We start from the raw sequence: 24,216 nt of genomic DNA, 5'->3' as shown, positions 1-24,216 counted from the left end.
CTCTAATTTAGTTAGATTTTCGCGAATCGTTCTACTACTTTTGCTGAACGTATCAGAAACGGCCGTTCAAGCCGAATCACTTCATAGTATGTCAAATATTATTTACTTTGTACCTTACTGGATAATTCTTGACAAAGATGTCTTCATAGTCACGGTGATTGTTAAACAAAGCCTCTGAAATTAATCATTTCAACGGGGTTGATAACTCGGAACAGTAATATTCGAATAGTAAACGAATCGTTCCTTGACCAATGCGAGACAATTGCAAAACCACGGACCTCATAATTGGTAGAAATCTTTCGTCTCGATTAGCGATTTCCGATTTCGAGAATCAAAAGTGCGCGCGATTCGCCAATCATAGAGCGAACAATATTTGAAATGAACTTACAAATGAGTCTGCGTTGTTTCCATACCTTCAAACGCTTCCTCTAATTCGTTTCGAATAATTATATAATTATTAATAATAATTATTAATAGTTATATTATAATCATATTAACATATTATATCATAAATAATACAACAATACATTGATTGTAATCCTCGGTGCCCTGTCAACGATACGTTCCTGCATTCATTCTACCGTTAATAATGAGAGCACAGAGTGTATTATAGATGAAATTCCTGTCGCATCCTTTAACGCTCATTTCCCTAAATTGGATGACCTTGACAGCCTATATACAGACATCGTTGCCGCTAATATTCCCATCTCCTTCTCTGCACAACAGGTTGAAGGAGAAAGGAGAGACTGCGTGCAGAAAATTTGAAACATTGGAAAGCGCGGTAAGTTTGAACCGTAACGTGGTAGAGAACGATATTTCTCAAGTACGTTATTTGTTGACAAATTTTACATCTGCACTCGTATAAAATAAATAAAAACATTCGAAAAACTGAAAAATGTTTCTTTGAAATTGACATAGTAAACAAGAAATAACGACGAGAGGATTATTCTCCATTCTTCCTTACGATGCTCATTTCGAACGATAATAAGAACCCACTTCGGCGCGCATGCGCACCGGCGATTCCCAAACAGCGCCGTAGTTTCGGCTCTGCAGTAATCGCGTGTGGTGGGGGCAATGAGGGGCTGGCTCGAACCGGCGGCGCCTGCAGTGACCGGCTGGTGTCCGTGAGCACCCGGGTGTCGAAAACGTGGACACGAGCGATCGTAGGAATCGAGACGGTATTTCCCGTCGGAGAGATCGTCGCCAAGAGCATTAGTGTCCTCGGTCGAGTCCTGTGGGTGTCGAGATAGAATATCGGTCTGGTTGTCTAGCTCGCTCGCGCGCCTCTCTCTCTCTCTCCCTCTCTCTCTGTCTATCTCGATCCGTCTGTCTTTCCTGTGTCTGCCCCTTCCCCGGGTCCCGGTTGATCTCTCTTTCTCTCTCTGTCGAACGGGGACAGATCGGATACGGCGTGACAGCGATCGACTGGCTACGACACTGCACGGACAACCCTTGCGCTCTTTTTTTCCAAGGTTCACGCGGTTTTCCATGTCAACGACACGCGCGCTCCTGCCAAGGCCAGCGTGCTACGCCCCGCGCAGAGCAGCCTCCGTCGCCGCCGTCAAGCAACCGCTCCGCGCATCGGCCGTGCCCGTCACCGACGAGCCGTCGTTGTCCACGTCGTCGTCGCCGTTGTCATTGTCGTCGACAACCCGTCGGTGGTCGGAAAGGGCCGGCGAACAGCCGCCGCGTACGTGCAGGCTGACGAGAAGGAGACAGGGCAGCGTCGCTCACGCCAGCCTGAGATGAGCGACCATGGCTGCATACACTTGAATAATTTCAAAGCAGCCAAGGGTATCCAGCCGTACAAAGTGATACACTCTTATTTCGTGACCAGCACGTCCACCGAGGCACGCGTAAGAAAGGTGCGACTATCTTTTTCTCGCGTGATCCGTGGTCAAGGTTCCGTCTTTGTCTCTTTCTCACTTTCGCTTGTACGCCCCGTCTCTCTATCTCTCTGTCTCTTTCTCTCTCTATACATATGTCGTACCTGACGATCAGCCGTCCCGATCGTCTTTCCTGTTTCATTCTCTGCCGCGTTATCTCGCCGATTTCGTCACGCGATTCTCCGACTCGTGCGAACGATAAAAACAGATGTTTCGGAGAATCGGAAACTGTCGCAACAACGTGACAACCCCGTAGTATCAGAAATCGCGAGATAGTTTTCTCTCTTTGTCGTTCTACGGTCCCACTCGCGGGACTCGGTCACGAGCCATGCAAATTCTAGACGGAACGACAACCCCGTTCGCAAATATCCGAGCATTGTTTACATATTGGAAAATTTGCGACTTATTCTTTTCTTTTTAGTCAATTTTTGCCGACTGTCTTTCCTAATCTTTTATTCGTTTCTTTGTTTTGTTCCCGGCAGATTTCGATCGCGTGGAATCGATCGAAATTCTGTTGAAATGTAATCGCATATTAACTGTTCCAGTATAATTTTGGAACAGATACGCTTTCACGAAGATAAAACACGTTGCGCAGTCAATGAAAACATCGTGAACGGTGTAATTTATTTGTTTGGTCTGTACTGTTACTTTCATGGACGGTCGTGTGTAAAGACGGATTTAAAAATGGCCGCCGCAGACGATTACTCGGCCGGTACAAAGTTCTGGCAGATTTGTTGCTCACGTAAAGTAACGGTATTGCAGATTTACGATTCTACTGGTACCGTTGCTTTGATGAATGTTTTATTACGCTTTACAGCACTATGAAATTATGAAATTGCATCGAATAAACCATATGCTCCGTATTTGATATGGACACAAGAATATCTCGTACCTTACCTTGAACAATATTTTTATCTTGTCTACGCAATCGTTTTTATTTCTGTAATTTTTGCATAGAAAATATTACATAAGCAATTCCTACATTTTTTAGGCTGTAAGCTGTTTATGTCATACATGTAAAACATACAAGGACCGTCTTCATTCGTGTCTTCACTGCATATTCTTTGGCTGCTATGTAAAAGGTCACATACAGGAACATGCGAAGACGAAAAAGCATTTCTTAGGTAATTCTGTAGAAAATATAATATGCTACGTTTAATGAATTATTTTCTTAATTTTTATATAAATGTTATGTCGCAGCTGTGGATCTTTGTTATGGAAATATCTTGTGCTTCCAATGTGGAGATTACGTATACGATAGAGAGTTATTGGCCGTTGCCAAGGCACAGTGGAGCGAATCTGCAAAATCGCTGAGTTTCGGAGAATTTTATCGAGCATGGGAACCGACGCAAATAGAGGCAGAGTTGTTGAGGAAACATCCGCGCAGAAGGCGTGTCGTGGAAAATTCCACTATAGGTAATCATTTCGATAAGACGAAATGCATAAAACTGTTGCGTTAGATGAAATCTAACATACTTTAACCGACCTAAAACGTTTCAGGTCTGAGAGGACTTATAAATCTTGGAAGTACATGTTTCATGAACTGCATTGTACAGGCCCTTATCCACACACCGCTGTTAAGAGATTATTTTCTTGCTGACCGTCATCACTGCCCACAACCCAGCCGCTGCCTGGTCTGCGAAGTGTCCCATCTTTTTCAGGAATTTTATTCTGGCAGCAAAGCACCGTTGACGCTTCACAAGCTTCTCCATTTAATATGGACGCACGCCAGACATTTAGCAGGTTACGAACAGCAGGATGCCCACGAGTTCTTTATAGCCACGCTCGACGTTTTGCACAGGCATTGCGAGGCAGCGCCGATTCTAGTGAAAGATAATCCGCATCATTGCAATTGTATCATCGATCAGATCTTTACCGGCGGGCTACAAAGCGACGTGGTTTGTCAGGCATGCAAGTACGGCATGAAATTCCACGCTCCCTGTAGGGTGTAAAGCTAGATGTATTATACAGTCCGACAGTCGGTCTTATAAATGGTCTTCGTAATCTCAAGCATTCGGCTTTACACCCTGAATACTAGACAGTACAATGAAGAGAATTGCCCCGCTAATGTAATTGTTTTTTAGCGGCGTATCGACTACCATAGATCCGTTCTGGGATATATCATTGGATCTGGGTCCAGCAGCTAGCGCGTCGGGTTCGGACAGTTCTGGTCCTCCTACCTCATTGTTGGATTGCCTGGAGAGGTTCACACGTGCAGAGCATTTGGGATCTAGCGCTAAAATCAAATGTAGCAATTGTCAGACCTACCAAGAGAGCACCAAGCAACTGACGATGAAGCAGCTACCTATAGTGGCCAGTTTTCACTTAAAACGATTCGAGCACTCTAGCATACAGGACAAGAAGATCTCCACGTTCATCTCGTTCCCGGAACAGTTGGACATGACGCCGTTTATGTCGCACAGGCGGAACGGCAACAACAATAGCTCGATGATGGATGGCCTGCCAAAGAACGGGGAAGACACGGCGTTCAGCGACAACAGATACTCGCTGTTCGCGGTGATAAATCACGAAGGTTCTTTGGAGACTGGACACTACACTGCCTTTATACGGCAGCAAAGAGATCAATGGTTTAAATGCGACGATCATTTAATCACGAGGGCAAGACTAAAAGACGTCTTGACTAGTGAGGGGTGAGTCCGCGGCACTGGCCAATCAGTCCGCAGTTAGTATTATTACCAAGGATCCAGTGAAAAAACCTTTCATTTTCAGGTATCTTCTTTTTTATCATAAACAAATTTTGGAGTACGGTCGAAACGCCAAGGTGTAAAACATTAGATCATGTAATTAATTTATTTATCACGACGAATCATGGGCGGTAGACTTAAGTCCTTTAGCATCCTAAGAGATATACGCACGAACAACTAAACCTGTTCTGGAGACTATATCTCGGAAATTTCGTCCGACCTACGCAAATTTGCTTTATCGGTCGGACGCGCATGAACTGCGCGACAGAAAAGTATATATTAACAAAAAAAAAAAAAACGATAACAAGGGCCTCAGAAAAAGAAATTTCGAACTCTCGTACGAATCGATGAATGAGAATATGATAGGTGAAGATATATTCAAAATTTAAAGTGTAAATTAACAAACAACTCTACTATTACGCTTTGATCATGAGATTGCGGAGATAAAACTAGAAATTAATCACTGTTACGAAGAAAAAAAATATAGTCTAGATCGATGGGACGTCGTTCTGTTAGTATAAATGTTTGTCGTGATGTTCGAACTTTTAATTGTGAACATTCTGAAGAGTTTTAAAGATGTAAGGAGATCATCGTGTTCGCCGTAACTTCTCGTTTCACTATTTTCTTTTCTTTTCCACCGTTGTGTTTCGCGTTTGACGAAATATTTAGGCTGGCGCACACGGCGGTCGATTTCCCTGTTCTCGTGTCCTGAAATAACGTAAGCGTAGTTTTTAAGATTAGCTCAATTTTTTTAAACGACCGATCGCATTTTTGTATATCGCTGACTGTTATTATATTCCTGCCCTGACACTTGTATACACGAGACACCAAGGATGGATCACACGGTCATGATTCTTTTCTCTGATCAATCGTTTCCACCTGTTCCTATACAATTTTTAATAGTTCCAGCATTACATTACGTACAAGTGACTGTTAAAATTATTCTTTGACCTGTATAATTCGTCGTGTCAGACATCCTTCGGTGAATCAATTTTGTACAAACGAAGTAACGTATATATATATATAAAAAGAAGGGATAACGATGTTATCCAAAAAAGGCGAATTATTTCGCGTGACTGTGTATAATAAAAAATCATTGTTTAACATATTTCTTTCTGGTTGCCCGTTTCACCTTTTTTTCTCAATGATTCAGAATTAATTGTTTTTTGCACACCAGAGAGTGCCAATCGATTGCACTTCTAAGTCTTAATTTATTGCTTGTCACCGTTATTGTTACACTATACTTTGTAATGAGTTTCTGTTGGGTGTAGGAACGAGTATTTCACTACATTTTGCTAAATTCTACGATAATCAAGCGCCTACGTTAACGTTAACAATATTAAAAGATCACCAAATTGTTTTGTAGTATATCGTTGTCTTCACAAAAAGGTAATGGAATATTCGTTCCTACCTCCGGTATATTGTGTTCACTGAAATTTTGTGTACATGTTTCATCAAGACCACTAATCTCTGTACAATCTGTTTGGTGTTGTACAATATCTGAAAATGGTTACCGAAACGGAAGAAAATTGTACAATCCTCTGTAAAAGCCTCAAGATCCTAGCAAGATTTCTAAGTGTATTGATCCGAGAGAAAAATTGAGATTTCAACTCGTACATCAGCGCACAGAAGCGTAACAAAGAAACGGAGAAAATTGTATACACTTGGAGGAAAGATGTCCTAAATATTATCAATTTGCAAGCTGCACCTGTGCGCCCATTCGCAAGATGTACCGTTTTCGACATGACCAATAATACTGTATGTCTGAGAATTAATATTACGCGTACAGTTGTAACGCGTTTTATATAAGGCTGAAGTAAATATATATACAGAAATAAAGTTATATTTCGTGGAGAAACAGTTTCGCCGATTGATTCATCATTTCTTATCGGTACCCTCGTTTTCTTTATCTAATCCTTGTCAGACTGGATGTGTTTATCAAACAAAAAATTCAAATTCGAATGAAAACCCGCGCATTTTCGTCGAAGTATAAAATAATTTCGCAAGACGAAAAATTTAGAATACTGTGCTATAATATCGGGTCAAAAAATCTGTGTTACACTTTCGTAAGGGGAAAAACGTTTACGGTAATCTAATACCGTACACTCTTTATTCAACGTTGTAGTAATGGAGGAAAGATGGACGACTTGACGTTTGGCTTGCACAGGTAAACGTGCGACTGGTTGACAGAAATTTTCGAAAAACTTCTGACCGAGGGAATGACGCGTCACAGAAAAATGTTTTTTCTTTTCCAGGCTGGTTCATTTAGATCTGAAAGGTGCTCCACCGCGAGTCTGTTACTTCGAAAAGGTCTGTTACCGTGCCGAACTTTATTGTTTACACACTGTATCCTCATTCTGACAGCCGTATCGGTCAATCCTAACTACAATAATGTCTTTTCTATTGTTCGTCACATGTTACTGATATCCCAACATCCTTTTCGAACGAAACGATTGCGTAACTTTTTCATTTTCGAAAATCGGCTGTTACCTTTTCGGTTCTGGAACGAAATCGTGTGCGTCATACATTTTAATGTTATCTACAGGGTGTCTTATCCGATATTACCATTTTCATTTACATCATTATCCACAGTTTAAAATATTATAAACGAAAGTTGCATCCTCCTGATATTATTGGTTTTGTGAGTGGATGCGTAACGGATTTTTAAAAAATAGTATCGTATGTTTCTCTATATCTTTTACAATCATTTGCAGTTATTTCCACTTTTGAGGACATGGGGTGCTACCGGTATTCTCATAGAATGGGAAGACACGTTTCCGTACAATCGGGAGCTGTCTCTTATAGGAAGCAACGGGTTGAGCAATTTCACCAGCGGCTACACAGTCCAGGAGGCTAGACATATCCTACAAATAGCTGGAGATTGCGGGTTAGCGATTGTTCCTTTAGTACAAACGTTTGGTCATATGGAGGTGAGTGAAATCTCGGTTGTAATCTTCGATTGAATCATTCCCTACTAATATCGATATCGATTGCAGTTTGTCTTGAAACACAATGAATGGAAATCCTTGAGAGAAGTGGAGCACTTTCCGAGTTCAATTTGTCCATCTAACACAAGAACCTTGCCTTTGATTAAGTCCTTGATTCGGCAGATAGTTAGCTTTCATCCGGATATCCAATATTTGCATATAGGCGCGGACGAAGTATGGCATCTAGGTCTGTGCGCAGTGTGCACAAAACGCGCTGCCTCTAGTAAATACGGGAAGCCGTCTCTGTACCTGGAACACATTCTGGCTGTCGCACAATACGTGCAAGAAACATATCCCTACTTAAAAATTATCATATGGGACGATATGTTAAGATCAATAGATTTACAGGTTTTGAATGGTATCTCAGTAATTTCTATATGTTAATCGGCGTCATTTAATTGCTTCATGAAAGTGTCTTTTTATGATTTGCAGACCACTATATCGGAAAATATGTGGAGCCCATGATTTGGCATTATAATCCAAGGGATAATTTTGCGCTACCTCAGGGTAAGATACTTCAGGATAGTGGTTGTGTTCGATTCAATCGATTGGCAAATGCTCGACTCCGATTTCATTTTAAATACGAAAATATAAAATTGTTTGGTAGGAATGTGGGATAAGTATACTGCAATCTTTCCGCGTATGTGGGCAGCCACAGCATTTAAAGGTGCTACTGGATCTTCACAACATGTTCCGGTTATAAGGCATCATATAAGTAATCATGAAAAGTGGCTGGAAGAATTGAGTGTACACGTGAATAAAGTTCACGAATTCCGAGGAACAGCTTTCACTGGCTGGTCGAGGTAATGTTTCATTCAACTACATTCGAAACTGTTCTACTGTATTTGAATTCTAGATACGACCACTATGCCACGCTGTGTGAATTATTGCCTACAGCGATACCGTCGCTAGCGTTATGCTTGAAAGTTTGGCTCCACGGTTATTCCGAGCAAAATCACAATCAAGTGGCTAAAAGCTTAGGATACATAGACCATCCTTTGCACATAACTCCACAGCCAAGGCCTGCTCCGATACCCAGTAACTTGCTCTATCCTGGATGGCAGGTTGCCGTAGGTGTAGAATGGTTTTTAAATTTTAGAGCTAAATATCATAATATCGTTGCTAGCGAACAGTAAGTAAGAATTTAGAATTTGCAGCATGTCCAACATGTTATTTTCCTTGTTACAAGATTACAATGTTACAGGATATCGACGTGGATGAATCCATGGCAAGTGGCTAACAATTATACAAATCCTATGCAGTTAGAGAATTTGATTCCTGTTTTCACAGAGTATGTTCCATGATAACTGTTTGAAATAATGTGTATAGGCACAGACAGACAATAACGCGATGAATATCTTTCGCAGATTATTATTGGAGTTATCCTCTTTAGAAGGCTACTTTAGGTTTCAAATGGAAAGTATTTTTTTTTCGACGATGGTGGATGAGTGGATAGGTACAAATATTCATCCTATGAAGGGGAAGCTCGTAGAGTTGAAACAGACTGCAGAAAATCAAATTATGTTGAATAGTCGTATCTAGGGTTTTAGCGAATATCTCTCAGAAATCTCTGCTTGCATCTCAATGACCAACTCTTATACAGGTAAAAGAAAAGAAACACAAAACGATAGGCTGATGAACAAAGTACGAAAAATCTAGTGAATTGTACAATTTTACCTTACAAGTAGTCGTAGCAAACTGAAAAGAATAGATTTTTAAGAGAAGTAATGAATCGTGTTGGACACACGGGATATATAATTTTATAAAAGAATGGACGATTATTTTAATACTTGGCTTAGGAGTGAACGAATTCGTGACAAATGTCTTCATCGTCAAGCTTTGTCATTTTGCGAGCTGTTCTGTGATATTTGGCTATGAAGGGATTATAATATAATATATTGGGTTGAGTCATTGATAACTGTCGCTTCTTTTCTTCAAATTTATTTCGATCCAAGAGACTAGCGATCAATAATGTGTCGAAGAGAGTACTATTATTAACTATTCGCATTTATTTGGCACTCGACACACAACTCACGTAGCTTTCTCCCAGAATAGTGAACGTCATATCCATATGTACATAGCTGAAGTTGCTTATGATTCGACCCAATAATCAAGCTCAATAACCATATTTGTCGGCTATTGTGCTCTCTATACTTGCTTCGAATTATCAGCGTTTCTTACATGCACATAGTACGTGCGAGTATTTTTTCTACTATTAGGAAAACCTCTTCAAAGATCCTCTGAAAATGTTATTGGTCATCTGTAAGAAAAAAAAAAAGATTGTATGCAGTAGATAATATATTTCACGGAGTCTTTTTTATCAGTATATTTATTAACTAATCTAATAGTTGTCTTCAATCTCTACTAATTGATGTAACGTGTTAAACATCTGTACAATATATAGGAAGATCTCGAACATACACGAAGTATAGAGGCAGAGATATAATAATAAATGATAAATTCAAATACACACGCTCTTTCACCTATTTGCCACGACTCGGGACCGTCTTGAAATTATCGTTTCGGTGTAGAAACAAAAGCGACGATTCGTTGAAAGGTGTGGAAACTTCTTAAAAATGTCGTTTTTTATTCATCTCAATCCACGTCACACTTTAAACGATACGAATAAGGACCATGCAAAAAATTGAAAAGTACGATGACCAAGAAGTTGAAAAATTGGACGAAACTTATAAGGAGATTCTGTCGCATGTTAGGCCCTACATATTGCAACTGACGTCTGCTGAGAGTGTGCAATTATGTAGGGACTGGCTTGAGAAATTGCACAACGAGACCTCGCAGCGTCGTCTGAGAAACGAGTATCTTCTGGAGTTATGCAGACAACTGAGAACAGGTCGCGTCGGAGGAGTTTTCAGCAGACTTCCGCCCAATGGACTACTTCTGCCACTACCTAAGTCATATCACATGGTACCTATGCTAGTATTGTACGTTCATTTAATCACGGTAACGAAATAATCAATGTGTAATACAGATCTGTACCAGTTCGTCTATCAGTGATCTATCAAACTACGTCGTAAGACCGTTTCATAGTACTTTAAACAACTACAAAATGTCTACGAGATGTAGACAACACCAAAGGAGCAAACCATTAATGAAACACCGTTCAATGGACACTAGTAGTATGGGCCAATGTTTAGATTCTAATAACGCACCGCCAACTGTTCGTTGTCACCATCGAAATGCAACGAGAAAGAGTCAATTGAAAATTTATGAACAACGTATCGATACACTGAATACGATTATCGGAGAACTGCAGACACAAAACGAGTATTTGAGAACACAATTGTTAGAACAACCCGAGAATTATAGTCATCATTCAGACAAGCATTTATACTCGAGCGTTAGCCAGTTAACATCCGATGTTACTACTTTAAAAGCTAAGTTAGTACTCTTGTTAAATCTACTCCAAAAACAGCAATGGAATTTATACGTTTTTTGGAAATTGTTAAAGGCTATTAGATGTACAAAAGATGAAAAATTCGCTGGAGAAGAATTGTAAAGAAGTTATGGAGGAATATCATTCTACAGTTATAGAACAGTTCAACGAGTTAAAAGATCAGTTGGATGAAGTTCGATCAAAGACCGAAGCATTGAACAGTAGTGTATCTATAATAGATGAGAAATTGGAAGAAATCATCCATGGTAAGGTAAGAAGAAAAGCCATTATTTTTGGAGTAAAAAATCTAATAGATATTTTTGCAGAATGAACAAACTGAGGAAATGGAAAATCACTTGATGGAAAAAATTAAGACATTGTACGATCAGTTTGAACAATTTACACAGCAGAGAACCAAAGAATTAGAAATGAGAGAATCGTATCTTGAAAAGAAAGACTCAGAGTTGTCTCAGAAAGACGCAGAGAAAAAGAAAGATATAGAAATGCTGAATAATAAAATTTTTGTTTTGGAAATGAAACTGGAAACAAAGATAAAAGATGTATGATTAAATGATGTACTTTTATACAATATTGCATATTATATTTTAATATTATATTTAGGAAGAAACATTGCAAACTACATTAGCTGAGCAATATAGTATTCTGAGGGACGAATTTATTAATTGGAAAAATGAGATAGAATGCGAGACACAACAACAATATGAGAATCTGTTTTCCAAAGTTTCTGAAACGAAGAAAGCGATTGTAAAGCTTGAAAAATCTAAAGAGAAAAGTGGCTATGAACACGAGAAGAAAATGTTGAAAGTAATTCAGGTAATTTGAAAAATTCTATATTGATTTTATACGCATTTCACATAATCCGTGTTGTCTTGTAGAACAAAGACTTGGAAATAAAAAGCTTGCAACTACAATTGCAAGAGCAGAAGAATGAATTTTGTACGATTCTAAATACTAAAAAGCAAAGTGAAGTAGATAATGTTGTCACATTTTTAGAAAAGAGGTACAAAACATTATTAGCAGAAACGGAAGCATCAAAAGAATCTCAGACACAGGAATATCTTAAGGTATTCAGCGCCGCGTTGTTGCATTTAGTAACTGTATTTTACGAATTCGAACACTAATTTGTAACGTTAACAATTTTTTAGAAAATAGCAGAATTAGAAGATCAAGTACTTAATCTCAAAAAACTTTGAGTTAGACTTGTAGTATAGTGATCATAAACTATAGTTTGTAACACCTTATAAATACTATAATTATATAAATTATATCTTTATTATTAGTCTTTCAATAGAAATATAACCAGTCCGAATAAACTGTAGAACATTTGAATTAATTTATAATATTATTGTACCTGATAATATATGCAGAGAGCATATATACTCACTTTTTCCTGCATCATCTTTTTAGCCTAGAACAGAACCTGCATTATCTTTTTACTCTGGAACAGAACCTACATAATTTTTTTTAGCCTGGAACAGAACCTGCATCATATTTGGCCTGAAACAGAACCTACAGTATTTTTAGCACGGATCAGAACCCGTTTAATTTTTATTTAGCCTGTAGCATAAATCAGAACTATCTGCAACCAAACCTTCATGCGACATTACTATGCATCAGAAATGCATGTGAAACAAATAATTTTTATTTTTTGATCTTGCCAAAGTAGTATGCATAACAGAATTAGACAAATGATTACGATTAAGAAATGAAATACCTCGTGAAAGACCTCACTTATCAAAAAAAGTTAAAAGTTTATCCATCGTTGACCGATCCGCTCTATGTAGTTCCAAAATTCTTCACTCTTCAACGTAGAGAGCGTAAGATCTGCTCCTACATGAATAGTTTCATGGCATTACTATCTATTCAATCTATAAATTAAGCTTGTTTACCATGTGGACTGTTGACACGTGATACATTGTTTTGCCATTATTTTATTTGCGAATTTTGTACATATTTTGAGGGAAGTTGTAAAAACACAAGCAAGATGCCAAAAGTTCGAGTAGAAAAAAAGTCCCGCGTGCATAAAGATGTGGCGAGACAAGGTATGAAACACGTTTCTGAATAGCCTATAAAAAGTGGAGTATAACATAGAATGAAATTACATATAAAAATAAATAAACATGATTGTATTTGTTTACATTAGGTATTATGTTTAATACGGACATCGGTCAACACATTTTGAAAAATCCATTGATAATTCAAAGCATGGTTGAGAAAGCTGCTGTTAGGTCGGCGGATGTTGTACTAGAAATTGGTCCCGGTACTGGTAACATGACAGTGAAATTATTAGATAAGTCCAAGAAGGTTATAGCGTGTGAATTGGACAGTAGAATGGTAGCCGAATTACAAAAACGTGTACAAGGTACACCGTACCAAGCTAAACTACAAATCATGATAGGAGATGTTCTAAAAACAGAACTACCTTTTTTCGATTTGTGTGTTGCCAATATACCGTACAAGATATCGTCGCCCTTGGTATTTAAACTGCTGTTGCACAGGCCATTGTTCAGGTAATTTGCAATGTAATTGGCAAAGAAATATACATATAAAGGTGCAAATAGACTAGCAAGTAACTTGCGGGAATAACTTGCAGAAGCCTGTACACTTTATGAATATATTATCTTGCTCTCCAAGAGCAACTGTCCCAGGCGAGTTCATTGGCCATTATCTCAGAGGTGTTTACAGGTGTCACAAGAGTCGCTCTTGCAGAAAATATCACAAGTTGCTTGATAGTGTATTCGCACCTTTACCAATATTTTTAAAAGCATTATGCTGATTTATCGTATAGGACACACAAGAGGAAGTGGGTTTGATCAGCACATTATTTTCTACAGATGTGCCGTGCTTATGTTTCAAAGAGAGTTCGCCGAACGTTTGGTAGCTAAACCAGGAGACAAATTATACTGTCGTCTAAGTATAAATACTCAGTTGTTAGCGAGAGTGGATATGCTTATGAAAGTAGGAAAAAATAATTTTAGACCACCACCAAAAGTCGAGTCGAATGTAGTTAGAATAGAACCTCGCAACCCACCACCGCCTATTAATTATCAGGAGTGGGATGGTTTAACGCGAATCGCGTTTGTTAGGAAAAACAAAACTCTTTCCGCAGCATTTAAGCAAACCACGGTGTTAACGATGCTGGAGAAAAATTATAAGCTTCACTGTAGTCTTAATAACAAGGTAATTGATGGTGTAGAATTGATGAAAATCATCTACGAACTATTTAAAAATATTTCTTTTATATGATACGTGTAGACGGTACCAGAAGGATTTGACATTAAGGAGATGGTGAACGATATTTTGCAAAAGGCAGAAGCCGAAAATAAACGTGCCAGAACTATGGATATAGATGATTTCATCAGGTATAACATTTCTCGCGCTTACACTGGTTCATTGCGATGTGTGCTCGATTTGATAATACAATTTTTATTTTAGCCTTTTACATGTATTCAACGCAGAAGGAGTGCATTTCACGTAATTCAGAGTCCGAATCATGCAAACGCATTCTGTAAATTAAATATAAATAAAACATGTACTAATAAAGGAGGAATAATAAATTTTGCTAAGAAAACAAAAAAAGAAATGAGGAAAGGAAAAAATTAGAATCGAAACTTGCTGTCAATAAGAAAAATATGTAACAGTTTTGAAAAGAAGGGAAAATCAGCATTACCTGTTACAAACCAGTTATTTTATGATTTACGTATAACATGTATAATATACATATAACATTTCTAGGTTTACCTACATTACAAAAAATTATATTTGTGTAAACATTTTAATTAAATTATTTGTTTATAAGATACACGTATATTTACAAACATTCTTTGGGAATCAAGATCGTAAAGAAATATACCCAAGTTTATTGTACATTGATGAAGATAATGGTGAGATAATCATATAATCTGTGAATCTTCTTGTGTGTAGAATATGCGCTGTTCTATTACACACTATCCAGAACCGTGGCACTGTATCTGGGTACTTGTATTTATTTTTTTCTTCAATCCAATCGATTTAACCGAAAAAGCAGATATAAACAGGAAAGAACTATCAATAATGTCGGAACTTTTATACAGATTCTTCATATCTTCGTTTTTATAACATAAATGGAAGCCATGCTCGTTTTATAAGGCAAAGGAATGAAAGAATACGAATGCATGTTTTGTATGATGCAGTACTTTTCTTGTCTTCTTGTAAAGAATGTTGCCTCTAAACCGCAAATAACCGATGCACCATGCTTCATCATTGTTTATAGTTTATGCACGCACGATTGCTTTAGAAAAAGGATCAGTATAAATCTGTTCAATTCAAGGGTCGTTCATCAGTAACATTTTCCTCTGTTCACTGGAGTTCAATCAACGATTAAATGCATCTTCGCGATGCCATTGATTTTGATTTGGTGTTACCCTGAGATCTTCTATGGCTCTTAACGTCTCTCGAAAGCTTGCCTCCTTCATTTTTGCATCTGTTTGAATCATTCTTCGAATCGGAATGTTTCAATGGACCGCGGACGTGTGTGAATTTTTAAACAGGGTGTCGCCGAGTCAATCGTGATCGCATAGACGAGCTATACGTTCTACTGTTGGACCGTTTTCTTTTCTTGCTTTTGTGCTTGTCTTTGTGTTTCGACTTTTTCTTATGCGTGTACGATTTACTTGAATAATTGCTGCACTGGCTATGAGACCGGAAACGATCGTCGTCGGACTTCGAACTGCTCAAGTTCAGCGGTTTCGATTTCTTCAATAAAATTAATTTCTTCCTTGACACGTCTCTGCTGTTCGAATTGCTATCGTCGTCGCTTAAATCACGTTGAGATTCTCGTCGCCTGGAACTGACACGTTTCTCTTTCTGGGACTCGTAAGAGGATGAGCTGCTACTTCTGGACATCAATTGCCAGTCGTCCTTATACCTGGATTCCTTCCGATGAGAATCCTTCGTGTCCGAAGCTTGTCTGGCTTTCCCTCTGGTTCTGGTCACTCTGTCGCTTCTAGCCGTCTCGAAATCGCTCGAGCTAGTAGTGTATGCTCTCTTGGATCTCTTCAGTGGACGAGATTTACCGTTGCTCGTTTCCTCGCTAGATTCGCTGCTACTGTCGCTGCTGTACGACTCGTCGTTCAAATACCGACTACTTTCCTTCTTGATCAAATCTTTCCGAACACGTACGGTTCCTTTCGAAGAGAATTGCGAAGATCTTGATTTCTTGTCGTCTACCGTCTTCATCTCGCTCTCGTGGGAGCTGGAATCACTGCTGCTGCTTATCCGTTTCTTTATCGTGCGCGAGGTTCTCTTCACCACTCGTTTCCTCACGTCGCTCTCTTCAGAACTGGACACGTTTCTCGTCCGATTGCGAATCCTAGTTTCGCCCGAACGATTTCGCCTTTTGGTGGTTGTGCTTCTCTTTGATTTTCTGGAACGACTTTGATACTTCCTGCTCCTTCTACAAACGTAATCGCTGTCCGAGTCGGTGTCAGTTTCCGTAGACAATGAGCTAGAGCCTCTTTTCTGAACGGTGTGGGATGTACTAGGTTGTGTCGAATTGTCTCCGTAAAATGCAGACGTGGAAGACCTGGGAAAATAATTGAGATTAGTCATTCGTTACATTTGACCCAGGCAAACCTGCAGAATAGTTATCTATCCTCTGATTTCAATTTCTTTTTTGCTATGTCGCAGAAATCGATATTTTGAACAATTTTTTGTTCAAACAAACTGGTGCGCTGCCCCAGATACACAAGTGTAGGCAGAATTCACTGTAGTGGTATGTACTGACAGTTTATAGCTAATATCTCGGAAACTAAGCGAGACCGCCACTATCATGCAAAGGAAAAAGTTGTTTGAAATGTCGATATTCATAACGTATCGAAAAATCATTGAAATCGGAAGATAGGTAGCAGAGATGTGCCAGAATCCCGAATATCAATAATATCTTTTCTCTCATCAATCCCGATACATTCGAGAATCCCTCCCTCCCGACCCGACATTTTCGCACACCTCTGCAGATTCACCTTTGACCCAGCATGAAGTGCATTCGCTTACTGTGCATTATCGTTCGATACTTGAGTAACGTTTATTTCTTCAGGATCCGAAGATACTAATTCTATGATTTCCGGTGTTCTCTCGTGACGAGGTTTCACGTAACCGATCACTTCGCAATCATTATCAGATGAAGAGAAGTCTGAAGAAATAGTCAGGACGTCCGGTACATTGTAAGGAATATCCAATTGGAACATCTGTCCTACGGTACTCGGACCTGATGAACGAAATGATTTTAAACCTAGTGTTCTAAATAATTTTTCTGTCGAGAAAGCCTTGTTTCGCAGAGATTCAAATTTACCAGGTACGCTAATTGTATGGGGTCCTGTGCTGGGCGTTACAGTATTCATTCTGAGATCTATAGCTTCATCCAGAACTCGGACGTCCGAATCGTCAGAACTAATACTGTTGCTGCTAGATGCTGGCGAATCAATATTTGATACATATTCCCTTGAAATTCCTGCAACAAAGTACAATTTGAATATATTACCGACCTGTGTTGCCAAATAGGCTGCATTGTAAATGGAATCACGACGAAATACCTTGACGTAAATAGATCACAGACTGATCGTACCCAAGTAGATCAAAGTTAGTCCGTGCATAATTAAGTAATTCGTGTACAAAGTGATCTGTGAATGTTCCAAAATAGGAATGCACTAGATCTCGGAACTCGGGGCTCCTAATGTCGTACTGGGTAAGGGCTTCTAATATAATTCTCATCACATACGCGCCATGCGCCGCATTGTTGTTAAGTAACGCTTGTAATTCTCTATTTAACCAAGGAATGAGTCGGTTCAACTCTCTTGGCTCTCGCCTGCGAACAAAGTACAGTTATACCATGTAAATTGATTCTTCGCGCGACAGCAGAACAGTACTAACCGATAATAATCTGCGCTGCATTCGCGGAAGCGGCCAAACACATCGGGCAATGCTGTAGCCCAAATTCCATGCCTGTAAATGGACCGACGATAAACGGCAGAGTTCGCTCTTGTACGTAGACGCTCTCTCACTTGCGGAGCTATGCTTGGCAATAGTTCTCTCCTTGCAACTTGTTCCTGGTTGAGTAGCACTTCGTGTGGATTTCGACGATGGCCAGTCATAGTTGTTCTAGAAAAGAAATTCGAACGATTTATCTATAATTACCAACGTGAAATTCTCCAGAATTACAATTTTGTATACCTATAATGAAAACGATGTCCAACGACATCCACCGCATGCCCAAGATCAAAATTGATATCCAACGTAGCCAGTTCTCTAGGCACATGGTATTGATCGTAGTCTTCCTCCGATCTAACATTGTGTATAATAGATTTAAAGGTCTGTTTGCACAGAGGACACTCCGTTTTTATTTTGGACCATTGAAGCAGACAGGTGAAACAAAACTGGTGAAGGCAACTGTCCGTAAACGACGTGTTTACCAGCTTGCCTAAACAAATACTGCAATTTGGTGGTGGTGAAACAGCACCGTCGCTCCGGTCGCTGCTATCAGGATTCTGCACAGGTGCTTCAGACTTTATAGGCTCCTCTACTCCTGGAGTAGAATCTTTTATCTCTAATGGACCTTCCATCATGATTCAATTTGTTTACCCTTCCATTAAAAGAATCTGTCCTAAAACGCAATACACAATATTCCATCAAAATGATGCTCTAACAAATCGTACTTTTTCGATATTAAACAAGTTTCTAATTACAATAATTCTTTATGTTTCGTGTTTTGTTTGGGAATTTAAAGATTGCAGAAAAATCCGAATTAATTCGATTAAACAGTTATTTGCCGAATTTTATACGAACACAATATTTCCGAGAATAGTTCACGACTTTTTGCGCAAGAATGCGAAATATATCAATTTTGCGTAAATAATGAAAATAATAGTAAAGGAACGAGCTGGTCAGCGTTTAGCTCTGCATCGTTAAAAAGTTCAAGGCGAGATAAATTGTAATGCGGAGCAGAGCAATTAATCAACTAGATTTTATGAATGGCACTATTCGGAAAGAAACGTAACAATGACTAGAAAAAAGGGCATCCGTACAACGCGAATAGAGTAGTGTTGAACGCGGACATGGGGAAAAATAGAAACGATGCTATTTACGTTTTCGTCGGGATCGATCTGTCACAAATGTGAAATAACAGTTACTTTGTCGAGACAAACCTTCCTGCGCGTGATGCGACGAACGAGGAGAAGACCGAGTTTTACTTTCCACGGTTTCTTTTCTTGTCGAAATGGGAAAAAAAAAGAATACGATACGTCACGTAGAGCGTACAGAAGGCGTCATAAAGCTGTTTGATAATCGGTATGTTTCCATTTTATTCAACTTGTTATTGATTATCGATGTCACTATTTTTTTCCATAAATCATGCAGCTCGACGGGCATGATATCTTACCTTCGAGGTAACTCGCGGAGAAGCCTAACAACCAGCTTCGACAAGCCAAACAATTTAATGTCTCGGCGAAGCTATCTTTTTCGAGAACGAGCAGTCTTATAAAAGTCCATGATCACAAAGCGGAAACTGGCGTAGCATAATACCATGAGTGAGACAGATACCTAACGAAGGTGAGAAAAGTTCCTAAAATTTCCGCTGGTCCAATTGCTCGTTCAGATTACAGATGGCGCTGATGGAGCGTCCAGGAACGTATGGTCTTTGTCTTCCGGAGTTTATGTTTTAAATTTTAAATAATCGTGCTACATTTTACGAAAATATAATTGTCTTCGCTTGGTAATTGGCTTGGTTCGAATACACAGCTCGCATAAAATTAGAAGCAAACATCGCTTCATTCTTCCCTTCGAATTCCTTATTTTTGTTTATAACGATTTAACAAAACGTCAAACAACTCATGTTTGTGGTAACATTTTTTGCTTATATAGCAGGGAGGAAATCCTCTCTCTCTCTCTCTCTCTCTCTCTCTCTCTCTCTCTCTCTCTCTGTCCAATGCGCTACCAAAGAATAGGTACAACGTCACGCTCAAGCAGGACCTGTCGCCATTGGTCGAATCGGAATTCATCCGCCATAACTGGCTATAACCGCGCTCTGATTGGTCGCTGTTCTTCAAGCCGCGAAGAACACTTTCGTAAAGGAAAAAGTTACTTCAAATGAACTCAGAAATTACCCCTTCTTGGAAATACAATATTTTGAGACACCCTCCATATATCAGTGTACAAATCAGAGACGAAATGCGTCGCGTGACCGATTTGTGATTGAAGCGGAGATTGTTGGGAGCATACTCGCCGTCGTAGGTCGTAGGAGTCGGAGTAAGAGTGTGAGTAAGGTAGACTGGGAGACCTGGCTTCAGATTTTACTATATGCGCAACCTGGTACTATATAGCCAGAGAGGAAATGAGAGTTCTCACGCCCGGGATTTTAGTGTCCCCGGTATAGTGCTGCCCCCTAGTCTAATTTTTAGCCTGGACCAGAACCTGCATCATCTCTTTAGCCTGGACCAGAACCTGTATCATCTTATCTGCATCATTAGCAGCGGATTCCAAATAATGCCAGAGTGGATGCTACTTTTATGTTAAAGGAGACTCTTCTAAATATGTAGGCTCTGATCCAGCCTAAAAGATGATGCAGGTTCTAAACAGGCTAAAAGATGATGCATGTTCTGGTCCAGGCTAAAAAGTTAATGGAGGTTCTGTTCTAGGCTAAAAAGATGATGTAGAAAAGTGGGGCCACTAAAACCCCGAGCGTGAGCACTCTCATTTCCTCTCTGGTGCAAATCAGAGACGAAATGCGTCGTGTGACCGATTTGGGATTGTTGGGGGCGTAGTCGCCATCGTAAGTGACCGGGAGACTGGGAGACCTGGCTTCAGATTTCACTATATGCACAACGCGTAATACCACCTGGTACTATATAGCTTTGTGTTGTCACCGGTCACCGGCACAGTATTAATTTTCAGAAAAATGGAGAAAATATTACATACATTAAACGCGAAGCTACTTGCAACTAATACGTTGAAAGAAGTAAACCGTACATTCAAAACATTATGCACAGACGAAGAAAGAGTAAAATATACTTTATACCTTATGTCAAAGTATGATATAATTCCGCAAGAACATTGCGATGTCAAAAGTGTTAAGGAGTCTGAGGAGTTCAGAGCGCAGGGTAACAAGGTATTTGTTTCCAAGCCATTGACAAGTACCTCTTGCGTAGATGCTTTGAAACTGTATACTCAAAGTATAGCTCATGCACCGTGCTCATCCGAACAGCTTGCACTAGCATATGCCAATAGGTCCGCAGTTCTATTCAAGTTGCACAAATATGAAGAATGCATCAAAGATATAGATAGAGCATTAGCATTACCATATCCAGATAATTTAAGACACAAAGTAAATACCAGAAAAACTGAGTGTTTGAAGGCTTTGCGGAGGCAAAAAATGTTTTCCGATAACACAGATAAGAGCAAATTGGACAATGACCTTTATCCTCTTAAAATAAAGACTTACAATAGTGAGATTTCATGTGCCTCAGATGCAGTAAACATAAAGTATAGTGAAAATTATGGTAGGCATGTTGTGGCTGCTCGCGATATAGATATGGGAGAAGTAATTGCCTTGGAGAAAGCTTATTCAACACTTTTGGACAGAAAGAAATTGCACGTTCACTGCTCCCATTGCTTAGAAGTGTGCTGGGCCAATATACCCTGCAATAGTTGCACTTACGCAATGTATTGCTCAGAAGAATGTAGGGCAGAGGAATGGGAGAAGTATCATGATATAGAATGCGCAGTATTTCCTTCCTTATTGAATATGGATTTCCTTAAAATGGATTTATTTGCCTTAAGACTAGCTATACAGGCTGTAAGAGAAAGTAGTATAGATGCTTTAAGAAAAGAGTTGGTAGAAGTTGACAGTCACAATGGTAATTATAATGAAAATCACTATTGTAGGTTTTTCTAAACATAGGAAGATGTTTCTATTTATTTAAGTGTAGAGTGTTAAGACAATAATGAATCCCTATTTACTAGGGATTTTGTTATTAATCAAGACCCATATTTAATTTTAAAGGTCACTTCAAAATTTCAATACCAGAGGTGCGCGAGAACCTGAAAATGTTGTATCGGATGGAGACGAGAATTTTATTCAGGATTGGCTTCGGGGTTCTCGAAAATTTCGGTATTCTCGAATATATTAGGGTTCTCGCACACTTCTACTGAATACATTTTGAATGCATACATAAAAGTCATCCCTGTTTTTCTAAAATGGAATGAAATGTCTTTTGTGTGTACTCTGATAGAGTGTTCTCAGACGTATACAATGGCTTACATTACGAGGATCATTCAAGGTCATTCACCTTGAATGGTCGTTGACATTGAATGACCTAACAAGAGAAACATTGAATCAAAAACTCCTACAATATTGTTTTCTATTAGGACTACAAATACTTTACATACATACAATACTAATTCCGATTAAATATTTTCAGATCCTCGTACAAAAGGCTTCTCTAAGAATGGCATCTTTGAAAGCGATAAGTACAGAAGTCTATTAAGTCTTGTAACCAATACAGAAAAACGTTCGGTTAGCGATCTATTTAGAAGATCCTTCGATTCTTGTTTCATTTTGTATTTTGTGGTTAGATGCACTAACATGTTTGGTAGTCGACTGAAGGACGATTTGTCTCTATTGAAGATGAATCCAGATGTCACATTTTTTGGTGGTCTCTTGTTAAGACATGAACAAATGATTCCTAGCAATTGCCATACTGTATGTTGCGAAAGAAACAAATGCATAAAAACTGTAGTAGTTTATTAGGTCGAGTCATAAATAATTTTCGTTTTCGGTAAGAAATTTTAATGACGCCTGTAAATCATCCGATGCCCGAAAAATGACAACAAATCATTGGACATACTTGGTTTTGAGAACCTTATAATTTGGTATCACTAATTTTTTTAAGTCACCCGCTTTTAAATAGTCAGCCAAACTTGCTTCGAGCAAACTTTCATCAATGTTCATCATCAAAAGCATGCATGCAAAATTCCATGTCAAATAGAGAGTACTCCTAATGTGCGCCGAATTTGTAGAAAATTTTTGGTGGCAAATTCAATGCAAATCAAGAGCAATTTGTTTACTGGGTAGTAATTGTATATTTCATGGACAAATAAAGTCGATGTATTAAAAATTATTTGTGACCCGATTTAATAATCTCTTATTAGTACAAAATTTAAGGCTTAACAATGAAATCGATATTTATAGTCCATGGAGCTGTGTGAGCTGGATACTGTTTCGCGCAGTACTTTTGCACTGCCATTTTGCAGTTTGATAAATCACAATTGCAATCCAAACATAATAAGGCTTTCACGAGGTAAGGAGATGATGGTGATAGCCTTGTATCCTATTAAGTCAGGTGAACAGGTATGTGATAATATGTAACAAGTCTTGTAGAAAAATTACATTCTTGTAACTTATCAATGTTAATTATACTTTTCAAGGTATTTGACAGTTATGGTCAACACTATGCAATTACTCCGAAAGCTGATAGGCAAAAGCATTTGCAACAGTATTTATTTAACTGTCATTGTTTAACGTGCCAAGAAGACTGGCCATTGTATTATGGTTTGCAGTCGTATAAAGTAAGCAGTTTAATCATATAATTAAAATCCAAAAGTTATAAGCTAATAAAATTGTATTCTTTACATGTTTGATTGTAGACGTTGGTCACAGTTAGTGAAAACGTGAAAAAAATTGATAAGGCGCTACAGAACTTAACGAAGTATATTGATATCGTTTACGAGGGTAACATGGCTGACAATCCTCATGTTTTGTTTGATCTATTACAAATGATGAAACTTTTATACTACACGGTACCAATGCCGTGCATGGAAATGAATGGTGTGGAGGAGACCGTGAAACGAATCTACGATTTACAGGGCAATAAATTTGAGCTTCCTAAACTATGAAGAGCGTTTTCTATTTTGTACATATTATATATAATATTATATATTTTTAAGAAAAACTAGATATGCTTTATTTATTTTCGACTGAGAAATAAAAATGTTTTGTATCAATAGGTTCTCCTATTTTATGGTTTTATGTCACATCAACTGTTAGGTTATTAGCGACATCATAATGTAAGCAAGGATAGGTTACATTATTTTATCAAACAGATTTTATAATAAAGTGTGTTACGTGATATAAACATATCATTACACCATCATATCATTACACTATCATTAAAATACGTGTATATTTACGATTAGAT

General features: G+C 38.7%; 6 protein-coding genes and 1 long non-coding RNA gene across 12 annotated transcripts; 6 read left to right on the top strand and 1 right to left on the bottom strand.

The window, feature by feature from the left end:
- The first annotated feature begins 1,032 nt into the window (after window positions 1–1,032).
- Window positions 1,033–5,624, top strand: Not (ubiquitin carboxyl-terminal hydrolase nonstop). The gene is made up of 6 exons (XM_076799229.1): window positions 1,033–1,865; window positions 2,878–3,010; window positions 3,087–3,302; window positions 3,387–3,801; window positions 3,971–4,537; window positions 4,617–5,624. Exons 1-6 carry the CDS (start codon window positions 1,746–1,748, stop codon window positions 4,672–4,674), a joined length of 1,509 nt encoding a protein of 502 aa, XP_076655344.1. The 5' UTR covers window positions 1,033–1,745; the 3' UTR covers window positions 4,675–5,624.
- A 139-nt stretch (window positions 5,625–5,763) lies between these two features.
- On the top strand, window positions 5,764–10,047 carry LOC143360424 (hexosaminidase D). Its single transcript, XM_076799242.1, has 9 exons — window positions 5,764–6,758; window positions 6,847–6,901; window positions 7,306–7,521; window positions 7,588–7,936; window positions 8,011–8,085; window positions 8,186–8,381; window positions 8,435–8,710; window positions 8,783–8,869; window positions 8,946–10,047. Exons 1-9 carry the CDS (start codon window positions 6,730–6,732, stop codon window positions 9,118–9,120), a joined length of 1,458 nt encoding a protein of 485 aa, XP_076655357.1. The 5' UTR covers window positions 5,764–6,729; the 3' UTR covers window positions 9,121–10,047.
- LOC143360408 (uncharacterized) lies at window positions 9,046–12,300 on the top strand. Of its 2 annotated transcripts, XM_076799215.1 has the most exons (8): window positions 9,046–9,181; window positions 10,110–10,503; window positions 10,568–10,977; window positions 11,048–11,243; window positions 11,299–11,532; window positions 11,594–11,806; window positions 11,869–12,057; window positions 12,139–12,300. In XM_076799215.1, exons 2-8 carry the CDS (start codon window positions 10,213–10,215, stop codon window positions 12,184–12,186), a joined length of 1,581 nt encoding a protein of 526 aa, XP_076655330.1. In that variant the 5' UTR covers window positions 9,046–9,181; window positions 10,110–10,212; the 3' UTR covers window positions 12,187–12,300. The 2 variants fall into 2 exon arrangements, with proteins under 2 accessions (XP_076655330.1, XP_076655323.1); XM_076799208.1 differs by having other exon boundaries at window positions 11,869–12,291.
- A 568-nt stretch (window positions 12,301–12,868) lies between these two features.
- On the top strand, window positions 12,869–14,793 carry LOC143360384 (putative dimethyladenosine transferase). Its single transcript, XM_076799180.1, has 5 exons — window positions 12,869–13,035; window positions 13,137–13,503; window positions 13,828–14,173; window positions 14,249–14,355; window positions 14,429–14,793. Exons 1-5 carry the CDS (start codon window positions 12,978–12,980, stop codon window positions 14,469–14,471), a joined length of 921 nt encoding a protein of 306 aa, XP_076655295.1. The 5' UTR covers window positions 12,869–12,977; the 3' UTR covers window positions 14,472–14,793.
- Window positions 14,767–19,540, bottom strand: LOC143360349 (uncharacterized). 2 transcript variants are annotated; one of them, XM_076799096.1, is made up of 7 exons: window positions 19,404–19,540; window positions 18,200–18,629; window positions 17,900–18,127; window positions 17,563–17,834; window positions 17,322–17,480; window positions 17,024–17,237; window positions 14,767–16,556 (listed from the first exon to the last, which is right to left on the bottom strand). In XM_076799096.1, the coding sequence occupies exons 2-7, from the start codon at window positions 18,589–18,591 to the stop codon at window positions 15,515–15,517; spliced, it is 2,307 nt and encodes a 768-aa protein (XP_076655211.1). In that variant the 5' UTR covers window positions 18,592–18,629; window positions 19,404–19,540; the 3' UTR covers window positions 14,767–15,514. The 2 variants fall into 2 exon arrangements, with proteins under 2 accessions (XP_076655211.1, XP_076655218.1); XM_076799103.1 differs by lacking the exon at window positions 19,404–19,540 and adding an exon at window positions 19,171–19,304.
- Window positions 19,192–20,273, top strand: LOC143360395 (uncharacterized). The gene is made up of 3 exons (XR_013083267.1): window positions 19,192–19,312; window positions 19,382–19,573; window positions 20,072–20,273. It is a non-coding gene; the product is annotated as an uncharacterized LOC143360395 (long non-coding RNA).
- On the top strand, window positions 20,174–24,143 carry LOC143360366 (protein-lysine N-methyltransferase SMYD4). 4 transcript variants are annotated; one of them, XM_076799160.1, is made up of 6 exons: window positions 20,174–20,277; window positions 20,915–21,876; window positions 22,441–22,721; window positions 23,211–23,369; window positions 23,447–23,587; window positions 23,666–24,143. In XM_076799160.1, exons 2-6 carry the CDS (start codon window positions 20,919–20,921, stop codon window positions 23,912–23,914), a joined length of 1,788 nt encoding a protein of 595 aa, XP_076655275.1. In that variant the 5' UTR covers window positions 20,174–20,277; window positions 20,915–20,918; the 3' UTR covers window positions 23,915–24,143. The 4 variants fall into 4 exon arrangements, with proteins under 4 accessions (XP_076655275.1, XP_076655257.1, XP_076655265.1 ...); XM_076799142.1 differs by having other exon boundaries at window positions 20,177–20,286; XM_076799150.1 differs by having other exon boundaries at window positions 20,186–20,286; window positions 20,873–21,876.
- The last annotated feature ends 73 nt before the right edge of the window (window positions 24,144–24,216 follow it).

Source organism: Halictus rubicundus, chromosome 1, assembly GCF_050948215.1.
Source record: "Halictus rubicundus isolate RS-2024b chromosome 1, iyHalRubi1_principal, whole genome shotgun sequence".
In the NCBI taxonomy this organism is placed as follows: Eukaryota; Metazoa; Arthropoda; class Insecta; order Hymenoptera; family Halictidae; genus Halictus; species Halictus rubicundus.
Note: the sequence above shows the minus strand (reverse complement) of the source record. Positions and strands in the feature narration are given on the sequence as shown.

Bases quoted from the DNA above. Each gene is read 5' to 3' on its own strand.
- LOC143360349 (XM_076799096.1), bottom strand. From the start codon at position 18,591: ATGATGGAAGGTCCATTAGAGATAAAAGATTCTACTCCAGGAGTAGAG. The intron at 17,835-17,899 runs GTTAGTACTGTT...CTTTGTTCGCAG, and splicing joins TGCAGCGCAGATTATTATCG to GCGAGAGCCAAGAGAGTTGA. The intron at 16,557-17,023 runs GTAAGCGAATGC...TTATTTTCCCAG, and splicing joins GTATCGAACGATAATGCACA to GTCTTCCACGTCTGCATTTT.
- LOC143360424 (XM_076799242.1), top strand. From the start codon at position 6,730: ATGGACGACTTGACGTTTGGCTTGCACAG. The intron at 6,902-7,305 runs GTCTGTTACCGT...AATCATTTGCAG, and splicing joins GAGTCTGTTACTTCGAAAAG to TTATTTCCACTTTTGAGGAC. The intron at 8,086-8,185 runs GTAAGATACTTC...ATTGTTTGGTAG, and splicing joins TAATTTTGCGCTACCTCAGG to GAATGTGGGATAAGTATACT.
- LOC143360384 (XM_076799180.1), top strand. From the start codon at position 12,978: ATGCCAAAAGTTCGAGTAGAAAAAAAGTCCCGCGTGCATAAAGATGTG. The intron at 13,036-13,136 runs GTATGAAACACG...TGTTTACATTAG, and splicing joins TAAAGATGTGGCGAGACAAG to GTATTATGTTTAATACGGAC. The intron at 13,504-13,827 runs GTAATTTGCAAT...TATTTTCTACAG, and splicing joins TTGCACAGGCCATTGTTCAG to ATGTGCCGTGCTTATGTTTC.
- LOC143360366 (XM_076799160.1), top strand. From the start codon at position 20,919: ATGGAGAAAATATTACATACATTAAACGCGAAGCTACTTGCAACTAAT. The intron at 21,877-22,440 runs GTAATTATAATG...AAATATTTTCAG, and splicing joins AGAAGTTGACAGTCACAATG to ATCCTCGTACAAAAGGCTTC. The intron at 22,722-23,210 runs GTATGTTGCGAA...CGATATTTATAG, and splicing joins TTCCTAGCAATTGCCATACT to TCCATGGAGCTGTGTGAGCT.
- Not (XM_076799229.1), top strand. From the start codon at position 1,746: ATGAGCGACCATGGCTGCATACACTTGAATAATTTCAAAGCAGCCAAG. The intron at 1,866-2,877 runs GTGCGACTATCT...TACATTTTTTAG, and splicing joins CCGAGGCACGCGTAAGAAAG to GCTGTAAGCTGTTTATGTCA. The intron at 3,303-3,386 runs GTAATCATTTCG...AAAACGTTTCAG, and splicing joins CGTGGAAAATTCCACTATAG to GTCTGAGAGGACTTATAAAT.
- LOC143360408 (XM_076799208.1), top strand. From the start codon at position 10,213: ATGCAAAAAATTGAAAAGTACGATGACCAAGAAGTTGAAAAATTGGAC. The intron at 10,978-11,047 runs GTTAGTACTCTT...AAATTGTTAAAG, and splicing joins GTTACTACTTTAAAAGCTAA to GCTATTAGATGTACAAAAGA. The intron at 11,533-11,593 runs GTATGATTAAAT...TATTATATTTAG, and splicing joins TGGAAACAAAGATAAAAGAT to GAAGAAACATTGCAAACTAC.